This window comes from Camelus bactrianus, chromosome 8 (assembly GCF_048773025.1).
Source record: "Camelus bactrianus isolate YW-2024 breed Bactrian camel chromosome 8, ASM4877302v1, whole genome shotgun sequence".
Taxonomy (NCBI): Eukaryota; Metazoa; Chordata; class Mammalia; order Artiodactyla; family Camelidae; genus Camelus; species Camelus bactrianus.
In genome coordinates this window covers 12833466-12853102 of record NC_133546.1, presented here as the reverse complement: position 1 = coordinate 12853102, position 19637 = coordinate 12833466, and the positions used below count along the sequence as shown (strand labels likewise).

General features: G+C 38.1%; 1 protein-coding gene across 3 annotated transcripts in view; it reads right to left on the bottom strand.

Moving 5' to 3' along the window:
• SYNE1 (spectrin repeat containing nuclear envelope protein 1) overlaps positions 1 to 19637 on the bottom strand; it is a 427410-nt gene that overhangs the window by 161184 nt on the left and 246589 nt on the right. For all 3 annotated transcript variants that reach the window (XM_074368141.1, XM_074368140.1, XM_074368142.1), the window contains 13 exons: positions 17441 to 17778; positions 17097 to 17241; positions 16209 to 16427; positions 15098 to 15357; positions 13632 to 13797; positions 13139 to 13294; positions 10672 to 10824; positions 9697 to 9879; positions 8700 to 8837; positions 4885 to 5070; positions 4568 to 4690; positions 3952 to 4134; positions 2619 to 2762 (listed from right to left, as the gene is read on the bottom strand). In XM_074368141.1, coding sequence (XP_074224242.1) covers positions 2619 to 2762; positions 3952 to 4134; positions 4568 to 4690; positions 4885 to 5070; positions 8700 to 8837; positions 9697 to 9879; positions 10672 to 10824; positions 13139 to 13294; positions 13632 to 13797; positions 15098 to 15357; positions 16209 to 16427; positions 17097 to 17241; positions 17441 to 17778 — 2394 coding nt within the window. The remainder of the gene's footprint in view (positions 1 to 2618; positions 2763 to 3951; positions 4135 to 4567; positions 4691 to 4884; positions 5071 to 8699; positions 8838 to 9696; positions 9880 to 10671; positions 10825 to 13138; positions 13295 to 13631; positions 13798 to 15097; positions 15358 to 16208; positions 16428 to 17096; positions 17242 to 17440; positions 17779 to 19637) is intronic.

The window sequence follows — 19637 nt, the reverse complement described above, 5'->3', positions numbered from 1 at the left end:
TCTCAACTTATTGTGTGTAAGACTCACCTGGGTTGTTTGTTATAAATGCAATTCCGGTCTCAGCTTCAAAAGATTTTGACTTCCGAGGCTTATAGGAATCTGCATTTTATGGTTATTTCATGTGAATCTCTAGGAAAAACAACTCTCTAGAACTTTCTTTGGTAAGAATAAACCTGCCTATATCCCAGTAACTCTGTGGGTTGGTGGTCAAATCTGCCAAATTAAAATGGGGCACTCAAGGGTTAGTGTGTTCCCCATTCTCAGGAAGCATGTGTATTTTTTACTTTCTACTGATCATTTCTGACAGTGATTACACGGGATGAGCATCCAGGTGGGAATTTCAGGTCCAGCGGCCGCTCTGAGGAAAGCTGTCTGCTGGGGGACAAAGGGCTCTCAGTATTCTCTCCTATGATTTACAAGTGACAGGATAAAATTTTCCTAATTAAATGAACCATCTGAAATATTATAGGAAAACAATGTGAATTCCTTAGAACGGAATAAATTATCAGTTATTGCTATTAGTTAAGGGGATCCATATGGAAACTAGACTCACTCCAAGATTGAAATTCCATTAGAAGCAGATTGAAAATACAGGGAAAAGCATTCCTCCAAAATTTGATGTTATAAATCAGGCTTTCCCCACACAGCGCTTTCCTTCCTGTGTTTGTTTTACACACACAATGAGCCTCACACAGGACTACGTCATGGTAAATATGAAAATGCAATCTAAACCATGTGACAAAACTAACAAATGCCTACATTAATGTTGGGAACTGGGAGGAGAAACTGTGACAAGATGAACATATCACTGAACAGGAGCCAGGGGACAGTCCAGGGCTGACTGTGCTGAGAGCTGGCTCTGTGATGACCTTGGGCAAGTCACTCATTTTCCCAGACCATCATTCTTCTCTTTTATGCAATGAGGTAGCCCCAACAGTTTCTGCTGCCCTGGAAAAATTATGGAATTTGGAGCCAAAGTTACTAAAATAGAACCTGATTTCTATCAGTTACTAAATTTGGAAGCTCAGGAAGTCATTTAAAAAAAAATCAGTTTCTGTTTTCTTATCAGTAAAATGGAGACAATAAAAAAAGTCCTTACTCACAGGGTTGTTATAAAAGATAATGTAAAACTTTGCAAATTGTTTTTAAAAACATAAAACAAAAAACTGTAATAATAATAGTTAATTGTTATTCCAGACAAGATTTTTAAAAAGTTTTTCTGTACTGTGATAGAAATGTTGTTACAATGAAATTCTGGATCTTACAAAATGGTATTAAAAATCATCTCAATAGCCAGGGGAAGGGTACACCTCAGTGGCAGAGGGTGTGCTTAGCATGCACAAGGTCCTGGGTTCAATCCCCAGTACCTCTATTAAAAAAATAATAATAATAACAAATAAATAATCTTAATTATCTCCTTCCCAAAAAATAGTTTCAAAATAAATTTTTAGTATATAATCTAATGTGTGACTTATATGAACAGTGTTTCAAATATTTGCAAAACATATTTTCATTTAACCAATGGCATAAGAGAAATGAGTAGTTAACATGTATGATATCTACAGAGTAGGAGTAAATGCAGATGGGATATTTATTTACATTGTTTTGTAAATCATATATAAATATGGGATCGATGCATTGGATGTGACAAGAAATTAAAGAACTGCATTTGGAAAGGGGAGCAGTGAGACTTTTCCAACCTTAAAAAGCAACAATTGAATCTTCGGAGAAACTTACTATGGTATTTGGTTTGGAAAAATTGTTCTTCTGACAAAAAGTTAAAACAGATCAGTTGGAAGGATAAACTAAACATCTGTCCTTGGCACAAAGAAAGAAAATGCATCCTCTACCCTGGTCACATTCCAAAATTCATGATGCTGTGAGCCAGCCCCTAAAGTAAAGAGTAAATGTGATCTATACAAGAATTGACAGGTCAGGAAAGGAAATTCACTCACTCCTAAGTGTCGAGGGGCTGGAACACTCAAGGTCTATGATCTCTGAGACCAGATCTGCACAGGGGGCGTCCGAGTCCTAAGGTCACAAAGATGCCAAAGGTACAAGGAAGGAGGCACTTTTGAAAATGGGAAAGATGCTAACAGGCATACTGGGAATCAGCAAAATAAACAACATGGACCATTATCTGATTTTGGTATAAAAAAGAACAAAAAACAAAAAACAGCTGATATGACCTACATGTGAAAGAGCAAATGGTTTTCTTTGAAACATGAAACATCTCTTCTTTTTAAAGAGGGCCATCAAAGCAGCAAGACCTGGAGCACTGCTGTTCCTTGCAGTCTATAAATCCAGGGGGTAAAGTGTGTTTTGGTGTCTGAACTGTGAGAATGCTGCAGGAGGCAGTTGGTGGGTTGTGGCGGAGATACGTCATGAGCGTCATGTGAGGAGGTTTTGGAATCAAGGGGAAGACTCGTGCTATGTACTGGGTCTTGGAAAGAAAGGATCAGCAAAAATAACCTTCAAAATGCAAAGAGGGCTAAAGAAGCTACCCAAGAACCCAACGCATTACGCCAACAGGGAAAACCCTTCTCTCTCATTCACTAAAAACGAATCACATATTCTCATCAAACCAGTGTCCTGCCCCCGAACTTCGCTTGTCTTACCTCATGCCGAGAAATCTGGGCTTGCAGCTCCTGGATGTTGCTGGTGGCCACAGGCTTATCCTCAATTTCCCTGTGAGCTCCTTCTATGAGCTCCTGGAGGTGCTGCATTTCTTGCTCATATTGTTCATACTGCACCACGGCCTCCTTTGGGAAAAAAAAAATGTGTGAGTACCTTGCTGTATCAGTAACTGTGTGAGTGATTCTGCGCTGCAGTCTGTCAAACGATCGGGCTCATTCCCATTTACCTCTGCCTCAAGGGAACTGAGAAAGGATGGGGAAAATTCCCAGATGGTTCAAATCCCCAGCTTTACTCAGATCTGTCAGAGCCTTCTCTCTAAAACATTTTGCCGAGACCATTGATGGACTCAAAACCGTTAAGTGCCTAGATCCTCTCTCTTCTCCCTATTGTCCTAAAGAATGCAATGTCATGAACGAGGCAGGACGTGGTAGGAAGTGGTAGGAAAAACAGGATGACTTCATTTTTCCATCAAAGAAATACTGAATGTATATGTAAGGCACTCGGCTAAGTGCTGGAGTAGGAGATATAAAAATGAGTTAAGCATGACTTCGCCCTTCGGGAATTTACTGTCTAACAAATTACAAGATGATACAAGTTAGAGTTGACCAAGTAGACCATTACTGATTTAAAAAAAAAAAATCTTTTTTTTAACAGAGGTACTGGGGATTGAACCCAGGACCCCGTGCATGCTAAGCACGTGCTCTACCACTGGGCTCTACTCTTCCTCCTATTAGTGATATAATAAGAGGACGTGTATACAATTTTTGGATAAAGTAGGTGAAATATTAGTTGGAAGAAGATGTGAGATAAAGAGTGTCATTTCTTCCTAGTAAATAATTTTTCTATTTTTGGGTATGGAGACTAAGAGTTATAGTCAGGTGTACTTCTCAAGCAATAAAATGCATTTATTGCGTCAATAAGCTGAAATGAGAAAAAAAATTCTGTAATAAACACTAGCAGTAAGTCAGACTACAAGGTCCTAGATGATTTCCACATGAATAATAAAAAATAAAAACATATGATTGAGTATAAAATCATAAGCAGTTACTTATTTTAAAAAAAATTACTAAAAGACAGGTTTCACCAAAGGATATTTCCTATAGAGCTGTCCCCAGGTTTTTGTGGGTGATCCAAATGATAGCATTTCATCTCCTTATTTTATATAACCACAACAATCTGTCATACTTAACACTCTGGATATGTTTTGATGGCTAAGCCCACACAACGCTAAGAAAAGAAGCTCGTGACTCATTTGCCGTTGCTCTGCTGGCATGGGGACCGCCTGCAGATGCGGGCTCGTCCAGCTGCACCTGCCTGCATGATGTTGCACTGCTGGATCGCTGTGTGCTGGAGCCGACTGGCCTCCTCCTGCAGGTGCAGAGCCGCGTGGCAGAGCGGCAAGCTGGTGACCACATCCTCGGGGATCCGGAGCGCGCTCTGGCAGGTCTGCACTGCGTGGACTTTTGGCTTGAGTGACTCCATCTCAGACAACAAATGCTGAAAGTGCATGTTCATATTTCACAATTTACATTTTCAACTTTTATATTTTATTATAAACTTGTTATAAAATTATTTATATATAAAATATACCTCTTTTATACTGAAATTTTATATTTTAAAATATTTTGAAATTTTTAATCTTGAGTTTATTTCATAAGCAAGAGACATTTATTAAATTAAAGCTCTGTCACAAGTTATAAAAATTTCCAAGGAATATGTTTTTTCAAATAATGCATACAGTATTATGCTGGACAGCAGAAATTGATACAACATCGTAGGCTGACTATACTTCAATAAAAAAACAATACAAACAAAAGAGTGCATACAGTGCTAACTAAGACTATAACTGAGTTTAGAAATCATTTTTCCTATCTTTTAAAAAAAAAAATAGAGTCCCCCCACTCATTTCCCCTGAATTATTTTTGCTTACCTGTCGATGAGAGAGTTGCTCCTTGAGACTAAGACGTCCAACTTCTGGAGAAGTCAGGGTTGTCTGGGCTTGCTCCAAAGCAACTTGTAAGTTTCTGAGCTCTGTTTCAAATTTTTTCATGTCCTGTAGGGTAAAAGCAACATGAATGTCAATACATAAGCACTTGAAGTCCAAAGTCACAGATGGAGATTAACATCACAGTCAAAAAAGCTCATCAAAGGTGAGAACTTTATCTCCACTATAACACCATCATTGTTTTTTAATGATAGACTTTTCAATTTAAATTCCTTTTTTTCCCTTTTCTTTCTTTTTTTTACCTTGGCAGCATCGTGGAGATTCTGCAAACGAATTTTGATCATCTGCCGCAGCTCCTCAGTCTCCCGTCCCAACTCTGCCACTTGCTGAGACATTTTTCCTGTATGGTACACACTATCGAGGGACTGTAATTTCTCAGTCATGGCTTCCAGATCGTTGTCAATCTCCTCAGATTCTTCCAGCATGGTCTAGAGTGAATTATGGACATTCATAACATTGACGGGCGGCAGAGAGGTAGAGGTAATCAACACGGCGTCGTGTAAAGACCATCACACCGGGAAGGGAGGAAGCAGATACGATGCACAATTCCCACGCGCACTGTGAAGGTCCTCTGTGTCCGACGGGGTTTACCCGTCAAGACCCTCTCCCCACTTACAGTTGCCCCTTTTTCACAGGAAAAGAAATCAAAGTTCAGGAACTGTAAACAATTGTTGAGGCCACATGTGTTGGCTAGTGTGCTGTCTGCCACCCCAGCTGCTCCCTGGTGGGGTAAGGGCACGGGTACTCCAGCAGAGGCGATGCTCTGACACACTGGGTATCTTCATAGGTCACTGGGCCCACCTCTTCTCATAGTCAAACCAGAGAGATGCTTTTCAGCTCTCATATTCTACACCTAAGATCTAAGCATGTATCGATCTAAGAAATAAAAGTAAGGCAAGAACATTACAAAAATCTGCTTTAAGTGAGACAAAGGGGTGGAAACTAGTTGGCATAAAGCACAGCGCCTGTCATTCAGGAGAGTGTTGTCTACTGGGACTAATGATAACATAAGTGGAATAGGAAGCATATGGCAGGCACTCTGTGAGCACATGAAAGGGAGGAAAGGGTTAAGGATAACAGAAGTGAGATCTGCTGCCACTTGCAGGAAGGTTGGGAGAAGGCTTCCTGGAAAAGCCATTGCCATTTTGGAGCTGAGTCAGAAGAATGTGTGTATTTAAGCAGATGGGGAGGAAGACACGTGACATTTTATGCCAAGGGAACAGCATAAGCAAAGGCACAGAGGTGAGTGAGGACAAAGTGTGCAGTTACTGGGGTGTGTGATGTGCCAAGTGAAGAAATGGGAGATGGGATGTTACTCTTAGGTGATAAATCCTTATTTTTAAAGATAAAGTACATTTAATTTCTCACAATAAATATTATATATATTATACAGCATATTATATATATATATATATAAAATGAAGGTTGGAAAATATTGAAAATATAAAGAAGATAAAATATTCTATAATCCATCTCTCAGAGATAACTTTAAAGAGATAACTGCTGTTAAGTCGGGTATAATTTTAGGTAACTGAGATCACACCATACCTATAATTTTCCATGTGTCTTATTCACTTGACATTAGAGCACATGTATTTTCTTCTTGTGAATTGTTTTTGAATGAGATCAGGTAGTTTTAATTAATTCCTAAGGCAGACATGGGAAAACTCCCTGAAAAGTGTGTACAGGCTGAGTTCTCTCCTGAGCATCAGTGTGAGGTCACCACCAATATCTGCCATCTGTCCTCCCATGTCCCTCCATGCACGCAACCCACCCAACTGCCCAAGTCAAAGAAACCTGGGAACTGTGCTTGGCTCCTTCCTCTCTTTAACCCACATCCAACAGTCTCCGAGTCAGGAATTCTTGCTCAGTAATACTCCTTGATTTTGTCTTCTCAGCCTCCAAAGAGAAGCCTTGACGTGGTCTGCTAGGGTACTGAAACCACCTCCCGTGTTGTCTTCCCTTCACAGGTCTGTTTTCCACAGGCTTCTAAGTCATCTTTCTTAAAACATGAGTCTGAACTTGCCACTGCCTGCAGAATCTGTCAAAGGCTTAGAGTGACTTTAGGAGAAAGTCCAAATTCCTAACAGGCTGTCATAATCTTTTCCTTCTCTCTCTTTCTTCTCTCTTATGCCTCTTTCCGGCTCCCCTGAGACCTCCTCCCCAGATCGCACCCTCCAGTGCGCCGGGCAGATCACTCACTCTTACTGCTGGGATTTCAATATGCGTTTTTGTCAAAAACATTCTACAACACGCAGGCAGTGTGCATCTTTTAGGATTCAGCCCAGAATCACGTTTTCCTAAGAAGGCTTCCTTAATCTTTTCCAACCCTGGGCAGTCTGGTTAGGCATCGTCCTGGGAGCCCCCTCTGCATCCTGGCCCCTGCCTTTATCACACTGCATTGTGCTGTCTAGATCTGCCTCTCTGTCTCCTGCCCCTCTTTAATTACCAACACCCTTGGGGAAGGACAAGGAGTTTTCTTTGTATTACAAATGTCTAACAAAATTCCTAGCTTTGGAAAGCACTCTATGAATGTTTATGGAATGAATAAATGAATGCAAGCAGGAGCTAGTTAAAAAAATTTTTTTTAAAACCCTCATGGTCATTTTAAAGACTGCATCATATCTTCTTAAATCCAAAAATTTACTCAGAAAACTTGCTTGACATTTAAGTTTTCTTTAAAATTCCAGTAGAGTTACCAGTACTCATAAAATACTTTCTACATTTTGGATTACAGAGTAGTAACATTTTGATGATCATGATCCATTTTGTCAATTGTTTTTCAGAGAGGTTTTACCCAGTTACCGGCAGTGTTTGAGAGCTCTTACCTCCCTAAATATGACCTTTTAAAAAACAGTGTTAACTTGATAGTTAAAATGCTCCCTCTCTTTTAAATTTGCATTTCCAGATTTCTAATGAATATTTTTTCATGATTTGCAACCACTTGTAACTTAAGTCTTGTCTGTTCATGTGTAAGCATATCCTTGGGCAAAACAACTCTCTAGTTACTTAAGAAATATTTCTTGAGAGGAGCACGCAAGATTGATTAGAGAAGAAAGATAACTACAGGGAAACCAATTAGGAGCCTGCTAAAGCATTCCCAGAAGGAGAAAATGAGACTTTGATCTAGAACCCTCTCAACTGGAATGGAAAAGGGGATGGATTTAATGGATTTAAAAGACACAAGTATTCATAAGTTAGAATAAAAGAAAGAGAAACTCTAAAATGCTTGAGGATACCCATGTAACTTAAATAAAAATCATTTTGTATTTGGTTGCAAAATAACTGGGCTATTACTGGTATCTAATTCAAGCCTAAATTATAAAAGGATGAAATAATTTCCTGGATGATACAACCAAGAGAAAACTTCAAAGGAAATGAAGTCAGGCAGCTCCCACGTGGTATGCATGCATCACTGGCTCCGAGCTGAGCCCTGCTTCCTGTGGAAGGTCAGACCACTGCGACCAGGCAGAAGGGCTGGAAGGAGGAGGCATGCGATTGAGGCTCTGGCTGAGCACTCAAGTATCAGGTAGTGTGCTTGATGTTTACACATGTGTTAAACCATTTGATCCTCATAATAATTCTGTGATGTAAATATCATCTCCGTCTCCATCTTATTGATGAGAAGACTGAATTCAGAGAGGCAAAGTCATTTACTGCAAACTTGGTTTTCCCAATAGTCTGAGTCTAAATCCTATAATCTTTCCACAGGTCCCTACATCTCTTCATGGGGAAAAATTTCCCACCATATACTTGTGTGTAACTCTTTCAAAGAAGCTGCAAAAAAAGAGTCCTATCTGGATGACTATTTTTAGATTCATGGAATGGAAAGTCTAGGCGAGATAGAGAATTTTTATTTATACAGTCTTAGGAAATCTCGTGGATAGCTACTTTCTTTCAAATCACTGGACAAATTGCTAAGGCCACCTCAGCTTTCTTTTTCCCTGGCACCTACAATAATTTTACATTATGGCCCTCTAAATTTTCTTTCAGTCTAGACAGTTAAATCAAATTATTCTCTTAGTTACTCTTTGAAACTTCTTTTTCCCAAAGTTACCTGATGTGAAATGTATTGCTCCCGAAGTTGGCTCGCTGAATTCCATGCAATCTTTCCATGTACCAAGACTTTAGCTTTCTCAATCCACTTCAGAATTAACTCAAGGATTTCATTGTATTCTTCTAAATGGGATGCTGCCTGAAAAATCATTAGCATTCAGATAACAAATGTAAACTCTCTTTCTTGAGCTAGAACTCAGACTTCAACCTCTCTTTGGATACAGTAATCCTAGAAGTTGATCATTATAATGTCAGTGATATTTAAAGGTACCATGAAAAATAAGTTCCTTATTGAAAAATCTATCAAGGGCTTTCCTGTGACTTTAGGATAAAATTCAAGTTCTCAATATGCTTGAATAATCTGTCTTTCAAAAGAATTCTCCATTTCTGTCTCTTATTCCTCTACCCAGCTCTCCTCCATTTGTCCTTCCACGCTCTGTCTTCACTGAGTAACAAGGTGGGAGGTGGGAATTACAGGTTTCAACATCATAATTTATTGGTTGCAAATTCTGATTTAACTCATCTCCGATTGCAGAAAAAAAAACCAATCAATTTGCAAAAGTTCACTCTATCCTTAACAATTATGATGATGTATGACCAGAACCTATTAAATAAAGGCAAAAATAAATAAATAAATAATATAAAGCTTTATACATGTCTATAAAACTTGAAGACCTGAATTTGCCCCCAAAGTGGTTTTAGAAAACATGTTAATGGATGGGTATTCATTTTACAAAATGCTTCTCCAGTTCACAAAATATTCACCTCAAAAGTCCATTTACATGACCACCTCTGTCAATTAATTTACAATATGGTCTGATACAAAATAAAAGCAGCTTTACACGGAATCTTAGGAATCCAGGCATGGTATGAAATAAGCTACACTTAAATTGCTCTCATTATTGTCAATATTGTCTTTTTACTTATTTTTAAAAGAGAAGGCTAGAAAACTGAATTTCTGCCTTAGAGAATTTTGATGCCTGGCCTGGGAAACATACCTGGCTGAGCTTGGAGAGCCGGTTCTCAGCCTGCCTGATGGTCTGCTGGTGAAGTTCAGTCAGTTTTCCTATCTTCTTGGCCAGTGGTTTACCTAGTTGGCCATTCTGTTCCGAGAATTTCTGTACTGCTTCATTGAGTTCCATTAATTTCAAGTTACAGCATTCTAACTCCTCTCCCAGAGCCTAAATGGTCATCAAAATGAATGAACATTAGACTACAGAAAATGTTTCTCCAGACTTTCCAAGATCAAAAGAATATATTTTAAATAATTTTTGTAAAAGTCAAATATAATAAACAATAATTCTACTACTATGATCAACTCCCTTCTGTTTCTTCCGTTGGAAAGGCAGAACAGGATGTTTTGTAACCCTGGTGTTTATTTCCTATGAGGCTGAGAGAGCTAACATTTTCCTCCTGTCCCACCCAAAAAGGATTAGTCACTTGACTCACTGACAGAGTGAGAACACAAATTGAACTACCAAGAACGTCCTTCATTTTGAAAAGTATACACTTGTATTCCTAAACCATCATTTAGTCCTTTGACACTCTTCTCTCTTACCCACACATGCATGTCTATTTATTAATACAGTTTAATCTTGATAATAAAGTATACAATGTGGAGGGGGAGGGTATAGCTTAGTGGTAGAGTATGTGTTTAGCATGCATGAGGGTCTGGGTTCAATTCCCAGTACCGCCATTAAAATACACATATATACACAACAAATAAAAAGATAAACCTAATTACCTCTCTAAAACACACTGCCCCCCCCCAAAAAAAGACAATTACAAAATGTAAGTGGATTTATACTATTGTATTTATAAAATTTCTTTACTGCCTGTCTTTACTGTCTGGGTTTAATGAAGCCTGCTAATCAAGAAAGCTTTTTTTCCCTATATCCTCAAATAAACTAATGCACCCAAAATATTTAATTCATTCAGTAGCACCCCTTATATTTCCACTTCTCCTTCCTTACCTTTTGGTCAGTTTTAGCTTGAACTAAATTATCTGTCTTTGCTCTCAGCTTGGTTAGAATAGTTGTGAGATCTTTGGCTATCTTCTGAATTTGCCGGCTGAATTCCTGACTCATGGCCTTGCTTTGTTCAACTTCTTTTACTTTGTCCTGGATCTGAATAATGAGTGAGAACAGCAAAACCAACCGTGGTTAAAAACGGATAATTAAAGCTGAAAACCTCCACCTGCAGGTGTTGCCAAGAGACACTTTAGGTCATCCATCCTGCTTTGGCATCGGCCAGCCACATGCAGCAAGGTTTTCCCTGCAGCCTTACCTGCCACATTTTGACATATTCACTGCACTCTTTCTGCTGCTATTTCACCAAAGGGACAAGCAATGCATGTAAGTGATTCACTTGTCAAATGTGAACAGATAGACAGCAGTGTAGATAACTGAGTTTGAATTCTGTCTTCTCCATTTACTAACTTTGTGACCTTAAGCACACAGGCTCTTCTAAGCCTTTTTCTTCATAAAATGGAAAGCTCTTCTAGATGCCTGGGGGCACACAAATTTGTTTCCATGCATCTTTTCCTAAGTGCTGTTTAATGATGCGTTAATTCTTTTTCTAATTTCCAGTTACCTCCTTATAGTATGACAAAAAAGCTTTAAGCACATCCAACAGAAAAGAAGGTGAAAAAGACAGTTAACATTTACAAATTTCTAATGGCTTTGGTTTGGTGATAATAACATTCACATTTTGCTTACAATAAAAGGTTGAAGAGAAGATGGTAAATAAATGTTTCTTTATATAAATGAAAGATTTTAAAAAATCTCTTTAAGTCGTGGGGATGTAATTACAGCATGGTGATTATAGTTAATAATCCTGTTAAATGCATACTTGAAAGTTGTTAAGAGAGTGGTTCTTAAGTATTCACCACAAGAAAAAACTTTTTTTGGTAACTATGTATGATGTTGAATGTTAACTAGATTTATTGTGGTGATCATTTTGTAATATACAAATACCAAATCAAATCTCTTTAGTAGCAAGGAAATACACCATTAAAAGAGTAGTTTTTTAAACTTCATTATTTTGAGTTGAGTGCTAACATAAATGGAATGTACGTGAGTAACTCTATCATAGGGAAATTTATCCAGAGAAAAAGAAAACTGAAATTTGAACTTTTTTTAAGATCTGAACTTGCCAAGTCATCCTTCCCGATAGACCTTCCAACGTCTAAGAAGGAAAACCAAAAAGAAGATTAAATACTTAAAATAGAAAAGAGCATTTTAGTTTAGGTCAAAATTATGATGCAGTAGAGTTAATTTTGATGAAATTTTGTAAACACTTTGCTTTATACATTGGACAGTCTGAAAGGTACAGCACACTTACAGGAATTTTATAGTTTCTACAATGCAATACTCCTTTCCTTTTCACGTAGCAGTTTAGAATTATGCTATTTGTCTTCCATAGACCAGTTTTAACTAAACTGCTTTAGCATTATGCCACCAAGAAGGTCCTAGGATCAATTCTGTTTTCATACAGAAGCTACTGTCAGTACATAAAAGTGTGTCCTCTTTATGAGACTGAAGATAGAAATCTCCCTCTGGTCTCTGTACTATAAATGACTATGTATCACTTTGTTTAAAAAAAAAAAAAGATTTGTTTTAAAGTTACTTATACACGTATATTATGTTTCATTCCCTTCTTTGGTTGTTTGGAAGTTAGAGTTAAACTGGGCTTCCTCTAGACAGAATACAGGACCTGACCCCGTGCACTTTGGGTAGCAACCTCCTTCCTGGTTTTACCTTATTTTTTTAACTCTAACTTTCCCTTTCCACAAATATCTTCACCTTCTTTATCTTGTTGAACTGTCAACTAAAATAACAAATAGGAGAGTGCCTGGCAGACTCTGGGTATTCAATAACTATTTGTTGAATACATGAAATACATCTTTTTTTTTTGCTTCTTTGAGTAATTTTTTTTTTTTTTAGAAAAAGGTGAGGGGAAGCAAATAAATTATCTTTACTGTTTGACACTATTGTTCATGTCTAATATCATCTCATATGTTTCTTGCCTATGAATAAGACCTTTAACTTAATATTATTGATCTTTTAACTGTTTCTATGAAGACATGATTGTGAAAATTAAGAACTCTATATAAGGGTACTGAGCCAATAAAAGAATGGAAAGGCATTCTTTTTTTTTTTTATTTTTTAGTTCTAATAAATTGTACTTTTATTTTTATTTTTATTTTTGTTTTTTGATTTACAATGCTGTATTCATTACTGGTGTATAGCATTGTGATTCTGTTACACATACACACACACACACACATATATATATTCTTTATCACATTCTTTTTCATTACAGGTTACTAGAAGCCACTGAATATAGTCCCCTATGCAAACAGTAGGACCTTGTTGTTTATCTATTCTGTATATGGTGGTTTGTATCTGGAAAGGCTCTCTTTCTTGACCATTGGTTTACCTGATCATGGATAGTTCCTAGGTCCAAGGCCACTTCAGCTAGCTGAAGGGAGAGTTCAGATGGTAATATAGTATAAAGATCAAGGTATTTATTCTTCTGTTCTTCAGCCATTTTCTCAATGTTCTGTCGGTGATTTGTGGCTTCTGTCAGGAGAATCTGAAGAAAAGATCAACATAAATTTCTGGGAGCCTGATAAGGAAATTGATTTTTATGGGTACAGAGACAAGACTATGCATTGCTCATAAAAATGTGATTAAGTATGGAATTAGAGAAACACATTGACAAAAAAACCAAACTTTTCTTTGGTCTGTGAATAAGAAGCACGTCTACTTTATACAGAACAAAAGAAAGTCCCATGAAATAATACTAAAAGCCTTTTACATTACACATTTCTGAAAATTTTAAATTCAGTGCTCCATTGAATATAAACAAACATAAATTTAAAATCAGGACAGTTTTTTAAAATGATGGGTATAGGAAATGAGTTTTGTACCTTAAGTTCTTCAAGTTGAGCATCTACTTCTAGTGTCGGATTCCCCAAATACTCCTTCGTTTCCTGAACCCAGGCTTTGACGGAATTGATGTGGGTCTCCACCACTTGTCGCTCCTTCAGCTCCTGCTTTGCCACCTGTCCGTTCTTCTTCACTTTCTCCTGCATGCTTCAGAAACATTAAAGGGAGAAAGCAGACAAGGACTTGCGATGAAAGGAACCCCCAAGACATGGCGTCATATTGTCCAAAACAGACATTACAAAAGTGAAGCCTCCTATCTTTTTTCCAAATAAAGACACTTCCCCAAAACTGGCAGCTAATTTTCAGTGACGTTTACATTTACCTCCGGTTTAACAGAAGAATGACATTATGTGAAGTGAATGATCTACCCCCTGGAAAACTGAGAGTGGACATCCCCCTGTGCCACGATATTGCAATTCATTTTCTTATCTAAGGTAACCTGGAGATGGTTTGGTTTCTATTTCCCCTTTGGAAATTTACTCCAAGGGTACAGAATCATCAGAGTTTAAAAGTGACGTGTAATTGGAATATCTGTGGCTATTAGAAACCAATCTTTACGTTAAAAAAAAAATCTAGCGTTGGGAATTTTACAATTAATAATGTTGAACATCCAAATTATGTCTTTATTTGAATTAACATAAATTTGATTAGAAAGTTTAAATAAGTGGAGTCAGATTATCCTGAATTCCTCTATTAAGCGAAAGAGGTGAATATAAGCTATGTGCGAGTAATATTAGTTAATACGGGAGTTAAATTATATACTGACATTTCCTTTCTGGCCTAGTAAGTGAAGCAGGCTGGTTATACATCACGAAGGTTTACTTTCTCTTTCTGCTAAGTTCACTACCAGTAAATGGCTGGTGTTATTTACCTGGACTTGTATCATCCTTGCTCTAATCACTCTGGCATCCAACTGAGCCAGTGAGTTGTCCAGCTTTATCAAAACGAAGTTCTCAATAGCTCCCAACTGCTTACCTTTCAAGCTTTATTTCTCACGAATCGTCCCATCACTCAACAGTTCCCGGAAAGTGACATGCTTACTTCCAAACTTTCTTACTTGCCGTTGCCCTGCTTACAGAACCCTCCCCTCCGCCTCACTGCCTGGCTTAGGCCTGCCTAGTCTTCTGCTTAAAAACCCCTCCTGAAGGGAAGCGGTCCCTGACTCCTCTCCTGGGTGAGTCCCTCAGCGCCCTTCCCACGCTCCTAGACCGTGCCTTTAGCCCACCTCCGCTGCTCCCTGTAAACCCGCGAAGGCAGAGATCAAATCTGGCTCATCACTGCATTTCTAAACACGACTAGGCATGTACCAGCTAGCAAGGCTGATAGGAACAGTCCCCAGATTTTTAAGGTCACATGATGGTGCACCCCTAAACTCTTCAGACCACACTTGTCCCTTTGGGGCATGGCCAAGGTTAGAAACAGAGAAAGAGAGCAGGTGTGTAATTACTTCAGGCACCGCTCCTGCAGGACGGCGACTCCCCGCACGGCGGCCGGCTCGGCTCCCGGGGTGGGCGTGGCCCCATCGCGGAGCATGCTCAGTGCCTGCCGCCGCAGCATCCCCAAGGCCGACTGCTGCTGCTCCAGCTCCAGAGCCAGTGCGTCGTGATGTTCAAGGAGTGTTAAGAGTTCCGCTTTTGAGGCTTTCTCTGCTGAAGTTCCCGGCAATTTTTCTTGCAGCTGATCAATCATTTCAGTGGCTTTTTTAACCTAATGACAAAGTTCAAAAGCAAATAAACTGAAAAAAAAAGGCAATTCCAAAAAAGGCCACATTTGGCACTGATGCATCGAAGCACGTTAAAGATGATGTAAACTCTAAACCTCAGGAAACTAAAACGTGAACAATCTCCTTAACATGGAGGGAAAGACCACCTCTGTTATCCCTGGCTTTAAGGTTTAGTCTCAAAATGATATCAGGGCCATCAGAGGCTGTGTAACATGGAAGAAGTTTCTTTTAAATTCTTTTAGCTAAAGAGAGAAAAATTCTTTTCAATAATTATGTTAAGATGAATGTGCCTTTGAGTCATAAAGACGATGTGGCTTAAAACATTGAACCCTACTCAAAAGACAGGAGATATTAAACATAGGATTTGGGAAATGAGTTAAATTCCTGCTTATTCTCATGGCAAACACAAAGTGTTCAGGGCTATGGAACATTCTCACTAAGAGTCTCAGAAATGGGACAAAATGGGCTTGTCCTCCTTTCAAAATGTGATTGCTTAGTTTTCTTATTAAAATAATTGGACCTGGACTTGGGACTTAACTGCATGTTGCATGATGTATTTTGTTGCATAATCTGGTTTTCATGTCATGGAAATAGAGATTGTTTTTTTCTTTTTTAATGGAGGTACTAGGGATTGAACCCAGGACCTGGTGCATGCTAAGCACGGGCTCTACCACTGAGCTATACCCTCCCCGTCCCCTGGAAATAGAGATTTTTACAGAACGATTTTTACTTCATAAGGCCAATTTCAAAAAAGAAGCAGAATACTGGTTTTCAAAATATATTCTCATCAGCTAGGAAACAACAATTTGAGCTCATCAGTAATAATGTAAATTACCTTCTCGTTAAAGCCCTTCCACTCATCCACTGCATCTTCCAGGATCTTCTCCTGGTCCTGGGCCACCGCACGGAGCCGTGTCCAGCGCTGCCGGACTGCAGTCCTCGACCTGCCTATGGTCGCTTTGCTTGAGTCGTTCCCACTTCTTTCCAGCTCTGAAGCTCTACCCTCTAAGGCCACGATTTTCTCATGAAAAGAGTTAACTACTGACACTAAAGCCTGGGGTGGGGGGAGGAGAAGAGAGATTGAGGGAAGAGACTGATTTTTTTAACAGCTCTATGGATTTTGGTAAAGCCCAAAATTAGCTGCAAAAGGAAATGTTTCTACATACACTGATTTTCCTCTGCTAACTCTTGCTTTTATGTTTGATTTGTAATTGAGTTAGGCTTCAGTTTTTTTTAAAGAGGTAAAGTCAGTATTCATGAAAAACAAAAGTTTATGTGACACTGAAATGACATTCTCCCATTTTTCAAAATTAGCAAAAACATAAGTGAATGGAATGTGATATTCAAGTATGTTACATTCAACCTTATATTGCTGAGATATATGAGTGAGACTCAGTTATTAATTTTTGAATTTTAATTAAATTAATCTAAGTTATCACCAGAAAGTATTTACTGAAATTTATTCTGTTTCATCTCATCAGAAGCAAATTGCTCTGAATGTCCCTTTTGAAACCTAGCTACGCATTTCCAACGGTAATCCTAAAATGGTGACAGCATTAAATAAGTAAAAACTGCTACGAAATGTGGCTAAATGTATCATTTTGGTGTTTAAGAAGCCCAGGTGGAAATGAAGATTTATTGACTTGTTTCTGGAATGATCACATTATAAAAATCCATTACAGTTACAATGAAAGGATATTAAAAACAACACAACAAAACTCACCTTGTGTTCTGACAATTTTTCTTCTGCCTCAAGACTGGAAGAAGTCTTCAATAAAGAAAATTCAGACAATTTCTTTTCTGCATCATTCATCAACTCAATAACCTCTTCCCTTGCTTTCTGATAATCCTGCCACTGAGCTGCACATCTTGAAAAAAAATCCAACAAAACTCAATAAGCAACTTAAAATCATATATCTCTATACACAGAGCTCTGATGTCAAGCTGTCAAAAGATATTTAAAAGAGAAGAATGAATTTATACAATAATATACATCATTAGTATATTGCGATTTTCTGTGTGAAAATCCATTTCCCTGGCATATAAAGAATAAGACAACTCTAATACCTCTGCAGGAGGTCTGACTGGGCGTGTGAGTCCTGTAGAATCCTCTGGCTTTTCTCTTCCAGGGAAGTCATTTTCTGTGCTAGGTCCTCTTTCCCAGTTGGCTTGATGAGTGGGTCCAGGTTGGCTACCAGGCCTTGGAGCTCCTCCAGACTGCTGTGGAACTGATCCTCTGTGCTAAAAAATTCCATGTGGCTTTTAAGACTTTCCTCTGCGCTCTCCACATCCAGGCCATTGCCCGTCAGCTGTAACATTTCATGAGCATCCTCAAGCCAGTCGTTAGCTGCCTGAAATACCTGATAGTACCTTTGACATTGACTGTATATTTGAGTCAAGGTAGCCTGAAAAACAGCAATCGCAAACATGATCAACTCTCATCTGCAATGTGTTTGCAGCAAATAATTTAAATTTTCCATTTCTTTTCCAGTCCTCAGTCACATTAATGTATATGTATAGTAAATAAATTGCTAAGCTAGTAAGAATTTTTTTTGGTGCAATCCATTATTATCCTTTATTTTTACTTCTACTCTTCTTGTTATAAATTTATTATTGCAGTTAAATAAAAAGGACATAAATGGAAGAGAAATTTATGAGGGTTCTTAAATTTCCTCTCTCACTAAAGAAAAAATATAATTTTTAGTAATATGTGGCAGAATGAATATTTATCAAAGTGAAATAACACTTCAGTTAATTAGAAGTATAATAATACTGGTGGGAACGTAAACTGGTATAGCCACTATGGAAAACAATATGGAAATTCCGCAATTAACTGCCAATATGATCCAGCAATCCCACTTCTGAGTATTTATCCAAAGAAAGCAAAATCATTATCTTGAAGAGACACCTGTACTCTCACGTTCATAGCAGTGTTATTCACAATAGTCAAGGTATGGAAACAACCTAAGTGTCCACCCACCAATAAATGGATAAAGAAAATACACACACTGGAATATTATCCAGCCCCCAAACAAGAAGGAAATCCTGTCATTTCCAAAAACGTAGAGAAACCTGGAAGATATCATGCTAAGTGAAATAAGGCAGACAGAGAAAGACAAGTATCACATGGTCTCACTTATATATGGAGTCTAAAGAAAGAGAAAAAGCTGAAATCATAGAAACTTAGAGTAGAAAAGTGGTTGCCAGGGGCTGGGGGTGGAGGATGGGGGTGAACAAAACTGAGAGGTTGGTAAAATGGTGTAAACTTTTAGTTCTAAGATGAATAAGGTCTGAGGATCTAATGTGTAACATTAACGTGTAACATCTAACGTGATAACAGTGCTTAAATTTGCTTAAAAAGTAGAAGTTAAATGTTCCCATTAAAATAAAAAAGATAAATATGTGACATGATGGATGTGTTAATGTGTTAATTAACTTGAATGGGGAAATTCTTCAACAGTGTATATGCACACCAAACCATCATATTGTACACTTTAAATATCTTACCATTTTATTTGTCAATTACCCCTCAATAAAGCTGGAGGGAAAAAAAGAAAGTGTAATAACACCAAACTTCCAAACTGGCATTTACCAGACTAGGTAGTGATTTTGGGTAGTGGAACAGTAGCCTGTAAGTCTTGAATAGAGACTAAGATAGAAAAGTTTAAGAATGGAAAGCTGACCCCTATATAACGAAGTCCATTATAAGGAAAGGAAACATTCTAACTGGCCGGCATTGACTGGAGAAGACAAGCCATTACTGTGCAAACAAAGATGCAGAGAAGTGGCAGAGAAAGTGCATGTAAGATTAGTATTTAATGGGGAAAGAATGAGGATGGCAAAGCAAAGACTCAGTGGTGGCGGTCAGAAATGCCACCAGAACCATGAGCTGCAGTTATTCGGGTCCAAACAATCAATAAGACTACCAGGTTAAATACTCTGTCTCTACAGCTCTAGGGATGTAGTGTTTGGGAAAACAAAACAAAACAAAATGAAACAAAACAATAATGAATTAGCATGAAAAGGTAAAAATATACTAATTCTATTATTAATTACTCACATATGGTAATAATTATATTAGTGCCATCAGTTATCACCTCTCCAAAGGACAGAGAAAACTGAAGTGTTACCGTATTATAGCTAAAGTCAACAAGGAAATCACATGAAGTGAATATCATGAGCATAAATGATAAAAACAGCCTTTTAAGTCACAATTGATGATGATTCTGTGTAGTGTCAAAAAAAAGAAATATTTAAGGAAGGA